At 40.4% G+C, this 16,019-nt stretch overlaps 1 protein-coding gene across 1 annotated transcript in view; it reads left to right on the plus strand.

Moving 5' to 3' along the window:
- Positions 1-14,387: 14,387 nt before the first annotated feature.
- LOC126271977 (exocyst complex component 2) overlaps positions 14,388-16,019 on the plus strand; it is a 109,025-nt gene continuing 107,393 nt past the window's right edge. The window contains exons 1-2 of the mRNA XM_049974442.1: positions 14,388-14,710; positions 15,253-15,372. Of these exons, the coding sequence (XP_049830399.1) occupies positions 15,264-15,372 (109 nt within the window). The 5' untranslated portion in view covers positions 14,388-14,710; positions 15,253-15,263. The remainder of the gene's footprint in view (positions 14,711-15,252; positions 15,373-16,019) is intronic.

Genomic DNA, 16,019 nt, shown 5'->3' on the forward strand with positions numbered 1-16,019 from the left:
AGCAAGAAGCGAAGAGAAAGAATGTAATGTTGTGGTCCTCGTTCTGACTTTAATACAGGTGATAATGGCTGAGGCAGGGGGGAGGATGATAGGGGGCGACCGTAGCTGGAATGCGTTGAGGGTATTGAGTCGCATTGGGGGAGTGCTGCGCTGTGGAGGTGACTGAATAGAGGGTGTGATGTCATCAGTCTCCGCTTTCAAGCTTGTAGACAGGTGTCGTTTTATAGGAGCCTTGATAACCATGAAACCGTCGGTCGATAACCGTGACACAATAGCCGCAGGTTCGAGATCGCTGGGAAGTTCGTAGCAGAGAGTGAACTGTCTGGAAGTAAACCTGTCATTCCTCTTGCTGATCTTCTACTACGTTTACGTCAGTGTCATACGAAGTCTCACCTTGAACTTGTTTGATGTGCTATCGTAATCGGGAGTGATGTGAGTGGAGATGTCAGTCTGAGCAGTGCCTACGCCAGTTTCGTCGCTTGTTTTAGCTGATCACAGTCAGTCTGTTGCCAGTCTGTACACTTTGTGGCGGAGAGGCAGACCTTATTTAGCATTAATTTTATGCGCAGTGTCATATATAGTGCTTCTAGGTTTAAATTTCCAATGAGTTGTCTAAGAAACGTGGGGGAGCTCATGTGGGGGATGCATGTACACTGTTAGCAAAGTTCAGCATACTGACTGTTTCTGTGGTGATTCTTGCAATGCAGAATGCCCTGACTGTAAGTCTGTGTCGTCTGCTGACACTGAGGCGGTTGTTGTCACAATGGTCTCCCACAGAACTGGCTGGGGAGACCATTCATACCGGGTACTGACTCTGCACTACTGGTTTGGCTGAGGGTGCCTTGTGTCATGTCCAGAAAGAGATGGAGAAAATCCGCGCCCAAGATCGGTTCTTGAAGATCAGCGACCAAAACTACCACGGAAATTTCTCCCATAGGCAGAGGCCCACAGTGTGCAAGACAATTCTGATATATTTGATATGAGTATTGCTTGCAGCTCGCAGCTGGATGGCCGGCATTGTAAACCTCAAGTTCTCCCTGGGAATGGTGCTCACTTCCTACCCAGTATTGATTAGGATGTATTGGTTTGTTGAGTGGTCTAACTCATACAATCTGCTTCTATCGCTCAGGGATGGGGAAAAACTAATTTGGTCCACCTGTCTGTGTTATGGACTTCGTTATGTCCTATGATTTGGATCACATCTTGTGTTTGGGTGGTTGCACGGTGTGGACAAGTTGCTTGCCTGGTCGCTGAAGTGGGTGTGAAATTAATGCAGCTGCAGTAGTATTGGCTTGGCTGTTAGTGGAATGTTGTTGTGAGACGAAGGTGTGGCTGTTGTGGCTAGGCAAAAGTTAGTACCATCATGATGGGGGTTAGTTATGTCACTCTCATGAATGTTCAGAGCACCTCGGATTGCGATTGCTAGCAGTAGCGGAGAGCGAGCTGCATCAGGAATGGACTGGCAGTGGTCATTGTTATCTGGCATATCGCATATGGCATGTCGCAGGATTGCAAAACGTTTGTTGGCCAGGAGAAATTTGCTTTCCATTGGATCGTTTTCCTGTGAGATTACTGCCATCTGTATCTGTGGCGGAAGTTCGATGAGTCATAGCAACCAAAGTGTGATGTCTGGAATGAGAGATGAGGTGAAAGACGTACAGAAATGTATCCAAAGCTGAGATACCGTTCTATTGCCCAGCTATTTCTCTTAAATTACATGTCACAATTGTTACTCTGCTTCTTGCTGAGCCAGTGAAGCAAATCTCTTTGGCGGTACCAGATCTGCCGTCATTAGGAGGTGCTAGTAGGACTTAGCAGATAATATGGACGCGCTCTCCTGTGTTAATTGATAGGGCAACGAATCTGGAAGTGTTGTCAAAGATGCCTTGGCTCTGTAGGATGAAGTCAGTGATCATGAACCATGTTGCTGGGGTCAAATGGCTCAAATGGCTCTAAGCACTGTGAGACTTAACATCTGAAGTCATCAGTCCCCTAGATTTAGAACTACTTAAACCTAACTAACCTAAGGACATCACACATATCCATGCCCAAGGCAGGATTCTAACCTGCGACCGAAGCAGCAGCGCGGTTCCAGACTGAAGTGCCTAGAACTGCTCGGTGTTTCTGGGTGTTCTGGTTGAAATAGCAGTAGTGTTGCATGGAAACTGTTGTATATATGCTTCGCATAAATTTCGTTCTTGATGTGATGGGTCAATTAGTCCTAGAACTGCGTTGAACGAGATCCCTGGGCCATGCATGATTCAAATGGCAACCCGAGAATCTTCTTGCATGGCCCAACAAGCTGGATCCCACTTGAGGTTACAAACTGATTCAATTGGGCTGTGCGTGATGCGGAAGGAAAACCACTCAAGTTGATGCTGTGTAGGTCTGAAGTAGTTGGCAGAAACTTGTCTTGTTGGTGTAAGGAAATTAGTGAGGACATTGGAAGTCATTGCATATTGTTCATGCACATGCTTATTACTCTTGTGGTCAACGGCATGACACGGTAGAATATCACTTTCACGTTCCATGTAGACTGAATTCACAGGCTGTGGAAAATATTATGTGAGTCTCTGCGAGAGTCACAGCGTTGTACCAGCGATCGGGGAACAGATCCATTGTTGAAGCGAACACAATCTGGCGAAGTACACTTATTATATTGTATCGGCTGTTGTAGTTCTTTTCAGAGTCCATACTATAGGGATTCACTGGTAGGAACGCTCGCAGAAAGACGAAGAAAGCGGGTAAATTCTATTAACATGCACTTTCATGGCGAAAACAGACATGCACAAAAAATTTTGTGCATGATACATTCATATACAACGAACTGATAGCACGAAAGATATTCTTAACTTATAACTAAAGTCGTATTACAAGTTTCTTACACATTGTCACATGATTCTAGATGTAATATCCTCAAATATATGACAAATTTGTGCATGAATGTACTCTGAACTGTTGTCAATGGAATTTAATATCAATAGTTCAGTTGAAACGTCCCCTTATAACAATTATACAAGACTGTGTTTAACCTGACACACAATATATTTAGCACAACGCAATCTGACTTCCAAAAATCCCTACAAAAGAATGGCCCTGACTAACATTAACCCATACGTTTCACAAATCACTTACATTCCAAATAGCAAAACAATAGACATGAAACGTTGCTCATCATTTCATTTCAGAAAATATCATAAATTAAGAACTCTACAGTGTAATCATGTTTTCAAGTTTGAGCGTGTCGTATTTACTATGCTTTCTACAAAGGAATGTCAATAGCGAGGATAATGGCTTCTTTTTTTTTTTTTTTTTACCTGTGCCTCTGAAAGGCACACACTAATGGCTTTTCTCCCAGGCGACTGTCGCACAGCTGGGTGCCCACGACGCATTATTGCAGGTCGTCACTTACCTTTCTTACTGAAAAATTTACGACAGCAGTTTCCGCTACAGTGACAGTCTCATATAAAAATATTTTCACAGGTTGAGAATTTGCGTTACAAATCTGTAGAAACAAAATCCTTTAAATATAATAGTGTCCAAAAAATTTTCACCAGCACTGTAATACATTCATGCATTTACATACATTTCATAACTCTTAAAGTATGATTCTTGGTTTCCAACCACCTTTTTTCACAAACCAGAGTCCCTAACCACTACTCATTATTCCTTACCTTATCCGTCAACACTTCTTCAATATTTCATCATAACAGATATGTAGCATAATCAAATAACTCATATTGATCATAAACATACCGCAACATCATAATACACAGTCATCGTTATAATAACTTCATAACACCTCAGTCAAATTCTCAAAATCGCCGTAGCTTCCTCCAATAATTTCAAAACCTAAAAAAATTCTCTGCTCATGTCAAAAGTGTCATCTGCCTCAAACGTACTTTAAAAATCATGATCCCATACCAAATACATCAGTCAAAGCTCTCATAGTATCACAATGGTACCGAAAAAATATGAACAATTCACACAGACAAAATACAATTTTGTAAGTGTGAAATTGTCCAACTGTGTAATTGCTTAAACATGTGACACTGACATAGTAAAAAAAATGTTTGTCTCTCTCAGTTAAATGATCAGATAGCTGAGTAATTCTGTGTTAGAGAAATATCGTACCGATGTGTAAAGTTGTATAAGCAAATACCATATTAGCTAGGGCTCCTTGTGCTTGCCACACACATGGTACACAAAGTGAGCGTGTACCCCCCTGAGGATTAATGTAATTATACCCTCAGGTGTTACAGATTACAGCAATGGAATGAAATGTATCATGAAAAACTTTCTTTTTAATTCAACAATCTTGATAAATAAACCGTTTAAGTACCAAATTAATCACTCAAATGCGTGCTCTGTAGTGCTAAATGTGCGTTTTGCTGTAAGATAATTCTGTGGAACTGTCGTAGTTATCGTCCTCTGTAAGCAAAGTTCTGCTGAAGTCAATGAACTTACCTCATCATAAACGAAAGTGAAATGCTTTCCGTATAGATATCGTAGTTATTACGTACATTACTGTGATCAAGAAAGTACTATAATGTAACGTATTGTTGTGCTACGATAAAGGCTGTCTCATTGTAGCTATACCACAAAAGTTACTACTAAAACATGTTTTACTTTCCAGAATAATACAGAAAAACTGTGCAGATATAAAACAGATACACCGCAAAAACAACAATGTAAATCGTGTCACATATTAGTAGCGTCGTGATATAACTGTGCAGCTATCAGAGAAATCAAATGCTAAGTCATCTTTAATCTCACCGAATGTACTCCAAATAAAGAATGTATTTTCAAGTAAACCAAAATGTTACATTAAAATCTCATTAGCAGTACTGGTAAATGTTCTAAGTATGTAAGCCTTATAGTCGTTACGTAATCGTGCAACTAACAAGCAAGAATGTACACATACAATAACACTGTGACGTCTGTTCACTATCACAATGCACTCGTAAATACTGTCTAAATAAGTTCTCTAAGTTCTAGACTGGATAGTTAACTTCAAAACATTGTTGCATGTTAACAGATTCTAAGCCTGACAAAGTATACTAGTGACGTGATGTGAACAGCTTTATGGCAAAGACAAAGTTAAAAAGCAGATTATCTTTCAATAAACGGTTTTACATGTGAAATGTGGTGTAAACCTTTACTCTTCCTAGTACGCAGAGTTTCAACTTCAACGCAATTATCATGTGGTATACGTCGGATTCTGTAAGGTCCATTGTAAACTAGAAAGAATTTGTGACTCAAGTGTTTCTTCTTATGTGACAATGAATGAGCTTTAATGAGAACTTTCTGACCAATATATAATTTCTTTGCATTTGCTTTACCGTGTAATTTTCTCCTTTTGTCTGCAGCAGAATTTATATTTTTAATAGCCAAATCAATTATGTCTTTGTGTCGAAGTTTACGTGTATTCGGGAAAGGTACAAGCTTTCTGATTCTGTTCGGCGGTTCTTTATTCTTCAGTACAAGAACACGTGGTAAAGCAGTGGAGTCATGAGGCATTTCATTCAGCACGTTTTGAAATAAGTGTAAATATCTGTCCCAATGCTGATGCTTTCTGTGACAATAAAGTCTGCAAAGCTTATTGATTTCTTTCATAATCCGTTCAGACGGGTTACAATGTGGTGAGTACAATGAAATAAAAACAGATTTGATTTTATGGTTACGAAGCACGCGTGACCAAACAGCAGATCTGAATTGCGGTCCGTTATCTGAAATGACTTTACTAACGTGTCCAACTTCACGTAAGAAATTTTTAACAAAGGCGCTGGATACAGACCGTCCAGTGGCTTTACGTAACGGAGTGAAAGAAACAAATTTTGAAGTAAGTTCAACAGCGACTAGAACGTACGAAAATCCATTAGATGTTCTGACAAGCGGTCCCAAGACAGCAGCAAATTCTTTTAATTTAGGAGGAACGATAGGAAACAATGGAGCACGATGCGAGAGAGTAGATGGTTTCGCCTTTTGACAAAGTTTACAAATAGACAAGACTCTTCGAATTATCTTTTTCATATTGTTAAAATAACAAGTCGTTCGAAGAATATGATAACATTTTCGTGGACCAAAATGTGCATAGCTGAAATGAATGTACCAAATGAGCTTATTAACGAAATCGTCTGGAATGCAAAGTACCCATAGCTTGTCATCAACAGTGCAGCGTTTGAACAGTATGATGTTTATAACCAGATAACAATGCCGAATCTGTGTTTTTGTCTTTTCATGCCATTTACTTTTGATGTCTTTCCAAATCGGATCTTTATCTTGTTTCAAGAGCAATGTCCTTTAAAGATGTGGTGATGAAGTTTTCAAAGGTGACTTTCTGAATGTAAAGAATACTGAAATTTTTCTCGAGGTTGCTTTCTGTGTTACTTTTCTCAAGCCCGGCCGGTGCACGGGACAGTGCGTCCGCAACAATGTTCTCCTTGCCGAGAATGTAGACTATTGTGAAGTGGAATTCTTGCAGAAACAATGCCCAACGTTTTAACCTGTCATGATTTAATTTTGAAGACATAAGAAATTGTAATGCACGATGATCACTGTATACTTTTACGTGCTTACCAGAAAGAAAGAAATGGAATTTGTTAAGTACCCAAACGATAGCTAAAGCTTCTAATTCAGTAACGGAATAATTTTTTTCAGATTTTGTTAGCACTCGGCTAGCAAAAGCAACGGTTTTCTGAATGGTAGTGTCATTTTCTATGGCTTCTTGAAATAAATGGGCACCAAGACCGACTTTAGAAGAATCCGTGCTAAGGCAGAAATCTTGTGACAGATCTGGATGAGCTAGTATTGGCGCGTTAAGTAGCGATTCTTTCAAAGAATTGAATTCCAACTGTGCTTCTTCGTCCCACTTCCAAATAGTATTTTTTCCAGTGAGAGAACAAAGTTTTTGTGTAACTAGAATTTGCATATTCAGAAAACGACGGTAAAAGTTTACGAGACCTAGAAAACTGCCGACTTGTTTTTTTTTTGGATGGAACTGGAATGGCTCTGATTGCTTCTAACTTTTCAGGATCCGACTGAATGCCTGCAGAAGAAATAATATGTCCTAAAAACTTCACCTTTGTCCTACCGAATTCAGACTTTTCCAAGTTAACTGTAATTCCAGATTCTGCAAAAATACGTAACACGCTGTTGAGGATGCGATTATGTTGTTCTCATGAGGCTTCTGCTATCAGAATATCGTCCACATATAAGGTGATGTGACGTTTTAAGAACTCAGGTAATATGGAATTTAGCCCGCGAATGAATGCTGCCGAAGAATGATCAAGCCAAAAGGAAGTTTCCGAAACTGATAACAAACGCCGAAACAAAGGAAAGCTGTGTATTTTCTACATTCTGGATGAAGTTTGATCTGATAAAAGCTGGATCTGAGATCAATGGAAGACAACACTTTTACACCATTAAAATTTTGAAGAAGTTCTTCCAACGTTTGCGGCCTGTCTGTTTCAGGAATAATGATAGTATTGATTTGTCTCGAATCTAAGACAAGCCTGATCGACCCATTTTTCTTCTCAACAACATGTAATGGATTGTTGTATGAGCTTACTGCAGGCTCAATAATGCCCTCGTCAAGCATAGATTGTATTTCTGTTCTAACACGGTCCCTATAATGTGCTGGAATTGCGTATGGTCTAACACAAAATTTAGTATGCTCACGAACACGAAATTGGTATTGAAATCCCTTGACTGTTCCTGTTTTGTGAGTAAAAACTGTGGAATGTGCTTGTAAAATCTCAAAAGGGTCCTGCCTATCAGTGTCATTACAATTCTCAAATTTTTGAATTTTATTCTGAATTAACTCATTAGTTTCAAATATGCCGTCGATATCATCCCTGTCAGTATTTGCAGAGTGATTGTTAGTGTCTAGTTCCGTAGAAAATTCCGAACTGTTGTCTAACAGAAGGTAAAGCCGATTAATTTCCTCGTTATGGTTTGAGAGCCAATCTTCAAATTTCAAAGCTATTGACTTACCTTCTTTCTCTAAACTTATTTCAGCATCGTGAAAGTTTAAGATTGCTTTGTTTTCATTCAAAAAGTCTATTCCCAGTATAATTTCCGTCGACAATAATGGGACAATAAGAAAGTTCATAGAGAAGCTGTGGCTTTGACAAAAGAATTCTAAGTTGGTTTGTTGGCGTACATCTACACTTTTTCCAATGACTGCACCTTGTAATTTAATCTTGCGTAACGGAAGTGTGGGGCAATCCTTCGATTTGCTGCATTTGGTAAAAGCTGTTTCACTAATTACTGAAATGGGACTGCCTGAGTCAAGTACTGCCGTAAATTTTACGTCATTTACAGTAATGTGAATCACAGGATAGGCCATGTTGTTATGTTTTACGTCGTGTTCCTGGAGTAAGATGTCCCTAATGTCTTCCATTTTAACGTAATTACTAGCTACGGCAGCTGCGTCGTCAGTTTCATGCGTACGTTTCGTGGCTGCCAGCGATATGAGTCATTGCCTATTGTGTCTTTGTTGGCGCACGTCGTTATTGGGATTTGGAGACCTAACTTCAACAAATTCACCTTGTTGAGAGGGCCCTGCTCTGTTTGAATCCCGCCAGTTCTGCTGCAATTCAGATCTGTCGTTACGATCATATCGTGTGTCGTCATGTCGGTAGATTCCATAGTTTCTTTCTTGTCGGTCACGTGGTGGAGAATTTCTCCCTGAATCGTAACTGCGCTCTAGACCGTTGCGTCTTAAGTTATTCTGTCTCCCTTGATAATAATTATTTTGGTTTCCATATTGTCTGTTTCTCTGATTGTCTCTGTGATAGTCATTACCGCGGAGAGGTGATCTTTCCCTGTAATAATTGCTACTCTGCCAACGGTTGTGATTCGGGTGATGTCTGTTTTGGTCACGATTTACGTTGTACGAATAGCCTTGTCGTGTATTATTTCTGTCATCGCGGAATTGTGACAGGTGTGACATGTAACTGTTGTGCTCCTGTTTTCGCGTTCCGCGATTGTCAGTGTCAATTTCCAGTTCTTGTAACAGTCCCTGAAAAGCTTCAATGTCGTCTTTGCATCGCCCTGCTAAAACAATCTGTCGTAAATGTTCAGGTGATTTGATTAAGCAAATGCGGATGAGTTCTGAGGGGCTGTATGGGTTTGAAAGATACTGATTCTTATGTAACATGTCTTCAAAATATTTCACAAGACTGGAAAATTCAGATTGTTCGATATGTTTCATCATCATGATGCTATGTTTTACTCGGTCTTGTGTAGCTTGAGACCAATATACTGAGAGGAAGGCATGATAAAATTCTCCTTCACTATGACAATAGTGAATGACCGATCGCATTCTTACAGTTGGTTCATTCTCCAAGTAGCCACACATAAATTCTAATCTGTGCTCTAATGACCAGTTGGGAGGAAAACAATGAGAGAATTGATGGAGCCACGCTTGTGGATGAATGTCGTTGCCAGAATTCTTAAATGTTTTGAATTTACGTGCAGTAATGAACAGCTTATAGTCGAAATCATCGTGTCGGCGGGTAGCATATCGGTCATTGTTACGTCGTGTCGGCGGTTCCATCTCAAAATTCGGTGCACCTTGCCAATTTCTTTCATAATTTCTGAAATGCCCTGTGTTATAATTTTGTGGCTTTTCCGTATTTATAAGTCCCTCTTCCCGTGTTGGAGCGCGAGTGTCCTCTGAAATACGTAATTCTTGTATTACCTGTGTCAGCTGATCTTGCACTTCCCGGATTTCTCTTTGGTGTTGTGTATTAATTTGATTCTGATTTTGTTTGAATTTCCTAATTTGTTCGCACTCTTCTGTATCATTCAGATCATCATCTACCTTTGTAGATAAGTTAATGAACTGATCTGAAAGTTCGGCTACTTTCTCCGATAGTGAACATATTTCCTCAGTGTGTTTTTCTGAACCAAGTTTCAGAGCGTCCATTTGTGTTGAAATCGAATCTACTGTGTCCTTTGCAGTTCTTTTATGGCTGCTTCGTGATTCTGTAATGCATTTTCATGCCGGGAAAAAATAGGTTGAAAATGCTCACAAATTTGTGTTTTTACCTCATTACAGATTTTTTGACATTTCGATTCAATGTTATGTAACTCAGTAGTTAAATCTTCACGTGATTGTTCAAGCGTGGTGTCTAACTTTTGAAGCTTTTGCTGTGTTTGTCTCTGATTTTGTTCCATTGTGTGTAACTGTTGCTGTGTTTGTCTCTGGCGTTGTTCCATTGTGTCTAACTTTTGAAGCTTTTGTTGTGTTTGTCTCTGATTTTGATCCATTGTGTCTAACTTTTGAAGATTTTGTTCCATTGTGTCTAACTGTTTCTGTGTTTGTCTCTGGTTTTGTTTCATTTGTTGCATTAATTGCAATAATAATGTATTAGTGTCTGGAATCTGTTCCTCTATGCTTTTCGGCAGTGCATTTGCACCGGCAACATTCCATTTTGACAGGCAGAAAATGTGTCTTGACTTATTTGAGAAAACGGTGAGGACGCAAAACCTGAATGTACAGTATTTGCAAGATTGTGTCCTGTCATTTCGGATTCCTGACGCGAGCTGTTGCCGACCGATCGATCGATAATGCTTCCCTGTTCACTAATTGTTTCACTGCCTACACCATTATTTGCAGCCTGCTCCATTTCCCTATGCACTATTACCAAATTACTAATTTGAACATTAGTGAATTCATTGCATGGTGGCGCTAACACACTGCTTTCGTCTTCACTGTCATTTCTCAGTTTACTTTGTAGCCTAGTATTACGTTTTTCACACGCCATTATTGTCACAATATTTCACACGATAACACAGAAAAGCACAATTTGAAGATCAAAAATAAGAGAACACATTTTGAAGAGCAAAAATAAGAGAACACATTAACGTAGCACTGAAAATAATATCTAGTTAATTGCAAGCGCAGCTGCGAAATACTTGGTGCAAACCTACATGAATGCCACAACTGTTTTACTGTATAACAATGAAAAACTACAACTACAAAGGAAATTCTCTCTATAATTATGCGCTAGCAATAAACAAAAGCTACTCTAATTACACAAACTACAAGAAAAAAAATCAGAAGATTCCAGTGAGGTATCCTCGGCTAAGGGTCGACATATGAAACGTCCACTTAGAACAATTATACAAGACTGTGCTTAAACTGACACACAATATTTTTAGTGCAACGCAATCTGACTTCCAAAAATCCCTACGAAAGAATGGCCCTGATTAACATTAACCTATACGTTTCACAAATCACTTACCTCACAAAAATCTTCGTTACTCAAGCTACAGCAAGACAGCGAGCGCCACTACTGCCAACTAAATAAAAGATTCAAACTACTGAAGGCACTAACTACTGATAGGCACAGTTAGAAAATGAAAGATTTTAATAGAGAACAAACAATGTATTTACCTTAATAGTCATAATATATATAGCAGTTCATAACATCCAGTCTTACAAATTTCAAAACTCCGCCATCTCTCTCCCCACGTCCACCACTGCTGGTGGCTCACCTCCAACTGCGCAACGCTACGCACTGTTAACATCCAGGTGCCCAACACTACAATGGCAGACAACAATGCAAACCAGCCACAGACTGCACACAGCACAGCCAGTGATTTTCATACAGAGCGCTACGTGGCGGCGGCGTTACCAATAAAAAAAACTAAACAGCCTTCTTACACAGTATCTCATTGTGTGGGTGATGCACGCAAGAAGAGAGATGTGTCCAGGTGACCAAGAACAATAGAACTTTATTACTGACACAGAAAATGCACACTAATGTTAGGATCTGAATAGCAACTGAAGAGGCTGTGCTGTGCTCTTTCGAATGTCGATGTCAAACTTGTGAACTGGAGCTGGAACTTGGACACTCGTAGTACTGGAGAAGTCCAACTGAAGACACATGGGTGTAGCCCTGTAGAGGAAAGGTGGATACTCTACTGACATGAGGAGGCACTTGAGACAATCATGACTGGTAACATATGTGGCTGGCCACCAGGGTAGAGTGATGTAGAGCAGAGACCCAGAGTAGAGGTGTCACTTGCAGTGAAGGTGCCATTTGAAGAGGAAAGCAAATACATGAGATGAGTGTAACCAATACACTGACAAGAAGAAACCTGGGAGAGGAAGCAGGACCCCAAGGATGTGGGTTGCACACTAGCACAAGCAGAAAGGATGGCTGAACCATGGGCAACATGTCCATAGGGAACAAGATGTGGTCAGTAGAGATAACAGAGAGCAGAGTGCAGTCACCTTTGGACTGAGAAGGGGTCACAAAGAGGACAGCACTGGAAAGCATATGAAGCACAATTGTGGTTCTGTGGAGGAGATGTCAAGTGGGCTAGTGGGATGCAGGCTGGGAGCATGTGGGATAGCAGCATGCTGGCTGCCAGCAAGGAGAATGTGAGCTGTGCTGAAATCTGAAGAGGTGCCAGGGCTAGCAGTGAGGGCACAACTGGGCTGGAACTGCAAGAGATGTTGGGGCCAGAGACAAGGGCTCCTGCAGTACTGGAGTAGGTATGGTAGGAGCTGGTGGCACCACAGTAGAAGATGTTGCAGCAGGAGGCATTGCAGTGGGAGGCACTGGATTGGGAGGTGCCAGATGGGAAGGTGCCAAATGGGGAGGCGCCATGTTAGGAGGTGCCAGATAAAGAGGCACAGGATCAGAGCAATGGATTCGAGGTGCCAGAGCAGGAAGCACCAGATCCAATGGCACTGGAGACAGTGGAACCCATCATGCAGAAGCCGGCAGGGCCTGTGGCACAGGAGCCAGTGAGGCCCATGGCATAGCAACTAGTCGGGGCTAGAGTGCAGGAATTAATGGAGGCTGAGGAGCAGGAGCTGATGGTACAGGAGCTAGCAGTTCAGGAGCAAGGGGGAATAGCAAATGAGGGCCCACCAGCGTGAATGGCCTGCATCATCATACAGATAGTTTAAAAAAGTCGATCACACCACTGGGGAGTAGTAGCGCAACAAGGGGATCAGTGCAGTTGGTTAGTGCAGGTTGCCGACTTCAAGGGCAAGTATACGTTCAGGGCCAAACCTATTGTTCTCCTTTGAGTAACAGGTCCTTAACCAATTGTTCTGCTATGAGTGTTATGACCCATTGGGGGTAATCTATTCTTCCAAGAACCCCTCGCCCCACCTCCTCCTCCCCCTCCCCTCCTTCTTCACCACCCCTCTCGGAATGCCAATTGCAAATGCAAGCACACATTTGATGTCAATTTGGTCGACTAATTAATTAAATCGATCAATTAATTAACCCCTCCCCCTCTAGGAAATCCCCCAGCCCTCCTTCTCTCCTCCCCACCTGTAAATTGGTGGGAAATGATTCATTTGATTCGCCACTTGGCGGGTAATCGATTGCAGTGTGTGGAATGTCTAAACAATTCAGACAATATGTGGGACATTGCTTAGTTAAACGATTTATAGACTACAAGGCAGTGTTTGGAATATAGATTATTTATTTATTTAAAGAAACTGGTGGGAAATCGATTGCATTGTACGGAATAATGTTAATTTGAACATTTTGAGGACGACGCGGCAGTATGGAATGTTTAACAGTTGCGGCGCTTTTTTCCGATCATGCAAGGAATATCGTCAATATAATTCACTGCACGAAATTACACTGTTAAAAATCGTTCACAGCAACCTCAAGGTTGGACAGTGAACGAATAACTTTAAATTAAGCCCGCTGATTATTTTTCAATGTGTTGGGCTAAAAAGTTGATAATTCCCTGCAAATAATATAATCATACTAAAAATGAGCGGTCTGGAGAGCTCTTTAATGTGATTTATCATCAAAACTGTGTATTTTCGTAATATGCAAATACTAACACAAAAACCTCGCAAACTCTGAAATCAACATGTCGGCTGCTCTGTGATCCCGTGTCTTTCTTCTGTTTGCTCCAGTGTAAATGCCTATTCGAAGGCACAGGTATGGATGGCATACACTAGCGAATACTTGCGCATCGTTCACGCGAATGTGCATTCGCTCATATTCACTTGTGATCACTTCGGTGTAAAGAAGGCTTTCGGTGTAAATGGGGCCACGAGATGTGGTATTGTTACTTTTACAGAATGAAGGATTGACTGCCTACATGAGGAACATCAAGGCTTGCGACATTAGAAGCAAAAAAAGCCAGAGATCAGACTTGTTGAGGAAAGAAAAGTGTGTACGTCAAAAATGTTAAAGGGCAAGAATTGCTCGACAAAGAAGCCCTCAGTGAAATCAGGCGTAAATATGACAATACAGGTATTCAGATTAGGGCACCACCTGAAGTATAAAACGAATCCTTTCACCTAATACGTTCGTTCTCGGGCTTGTACTATTTTCCTCTTCTGAATGTTTATCGTGTTTAATACGAATATAGGTTTCAGATAAAGGTGTGATTAGCATGTGCTGATTGTTACTGGTGAACTGAGGAGAACTTGATTCCTGGAGTTTCAAAGATACAACCCGACATACCTGAGGAAAACAGAAAACCCATACTGTTGGCGACACTGATTAGCGACAATCTCGCTATGTGATTATTGTGTTGTTTAAGCATGGAGTGTGGGAGTAGGACTGTGTGGATGTTATGTAGGAAAAAATTACAAGGACTGCGTAAAATATATGATAGTGATGTTGATCTTTGAGAGCGAGTTTGGTTATTGTTAATGACTGTAAGGAGTCCATAGTCCGCTTTGCTGCGATCATAGCAGCTGAACTAGGTTAAGTTTATCTGTCAAAAATTTACTTTTTTGTTTTTAAACAGTTTATTGCTCTTTCTGCGAGTTTATCATTGTTTTTATGAACACTATGTACGTCACAGTAAATTATTTTCTCGTCGTGAATGAATATATTCATACGATTCATGATTATGTAGTACACTTCCAGGTGAGAAAGGGGCGGAACTTGTCACCGGTAGTAAGGCCTAATATTCAGGAATGCATTCCTGTGGAACGAAGCTGAATATATCCGCGATATTTTTCTATTAGTAGAAGTTTGAGAATCAGTCTGAGTACGCGAATGTAAACAAATTGATTGTATATTGAATTTGCAAACTTTGTAGTCTCCGTATGACAGCCTCACTTATTTGGTTTTTAGTGGATGTTGCTGTGGTTTTCTATGGTAGCGTTTAATTCGAATCAATAATTGAAGTTAGATCTTCTTTATAAGAGGTTGTAATGGTGCAGTGTGTCTATTATGATTTTCAGATATTTTATGAAAAGTATCTCAGACAGAATTTGTGACAGGTCGGTTTATTTTACAGCTTTATCAAACATGGCTCCTCCCCCGATTGTAACCGGAATTTCCCCCAAAGAAGGACCTCCAGGGACGAGAGTGACACTGAGAGGAGAATTTCTTGGAACTAGTCCCACAGATCTTATTGGTGAGTGACGATATTCTGTATCATTATTGTTGTAGAATGGTAACACAATCATTAATTCGCTACTTTGTGTAGATGGTACTTCCTAGCATAAGAGCAAAAAGGTGTAGCTAAGGAATTGTGATAATATTTGCAAAATGTATGGTAGGAGTTAAGCAGTGGATCTCCCTACCATTTATCATAGTTTTTGTAAACAATGTACATCAAAATACTTGTTGGGGACATGTTAGTTATGTATTACACAGCGTTACGTTGACAGTTCAAATTCTTTATAAATAAAAGTGTGTTATATATGGAGTGAATGTAGATATCATGTTATGTTGGGGGTCAGTGAGCTACCACAACCAAGGTTTTCAGAGAGGACAGTATCACGCTCCAACCCCAAGATAAGAATAAATACATAACTGAGCAACAACTGATAAACAGCTAACTTGGTGTAAACGTACCCTCTCAGGGTATTAGTGAGTGGGATTTGTATGTATTTTTGATTATGTCGGCTTTTGATTTCCAGCCAGGTGCTAGACTGCATAAATATGGCTGTTACAGCTTGTCAGGTTTAGTGAGTGTGTTATATATGTATTTTTTGTTGTCAGATTTCCATTTCCAGCCAGGTGTGAAACAACATAAATAAGACAGGCACAGTCTGTCAG

The sequence above is a fragment of the Schistocerca gregaria genome, chromosome 5 (genome assembly GCF_023897955.1).
Source record: "Schistocerca gregaria isolate iqSchGreg1 chromosome 5, iqSchGreg1.2, whole genome shotgun sequence".
NCBI lineage: Eukaryota > Metazoa > Arthropoda > Insecta > Orthoptera > Acrididae > Schistocerca > Schistocerca gregaria.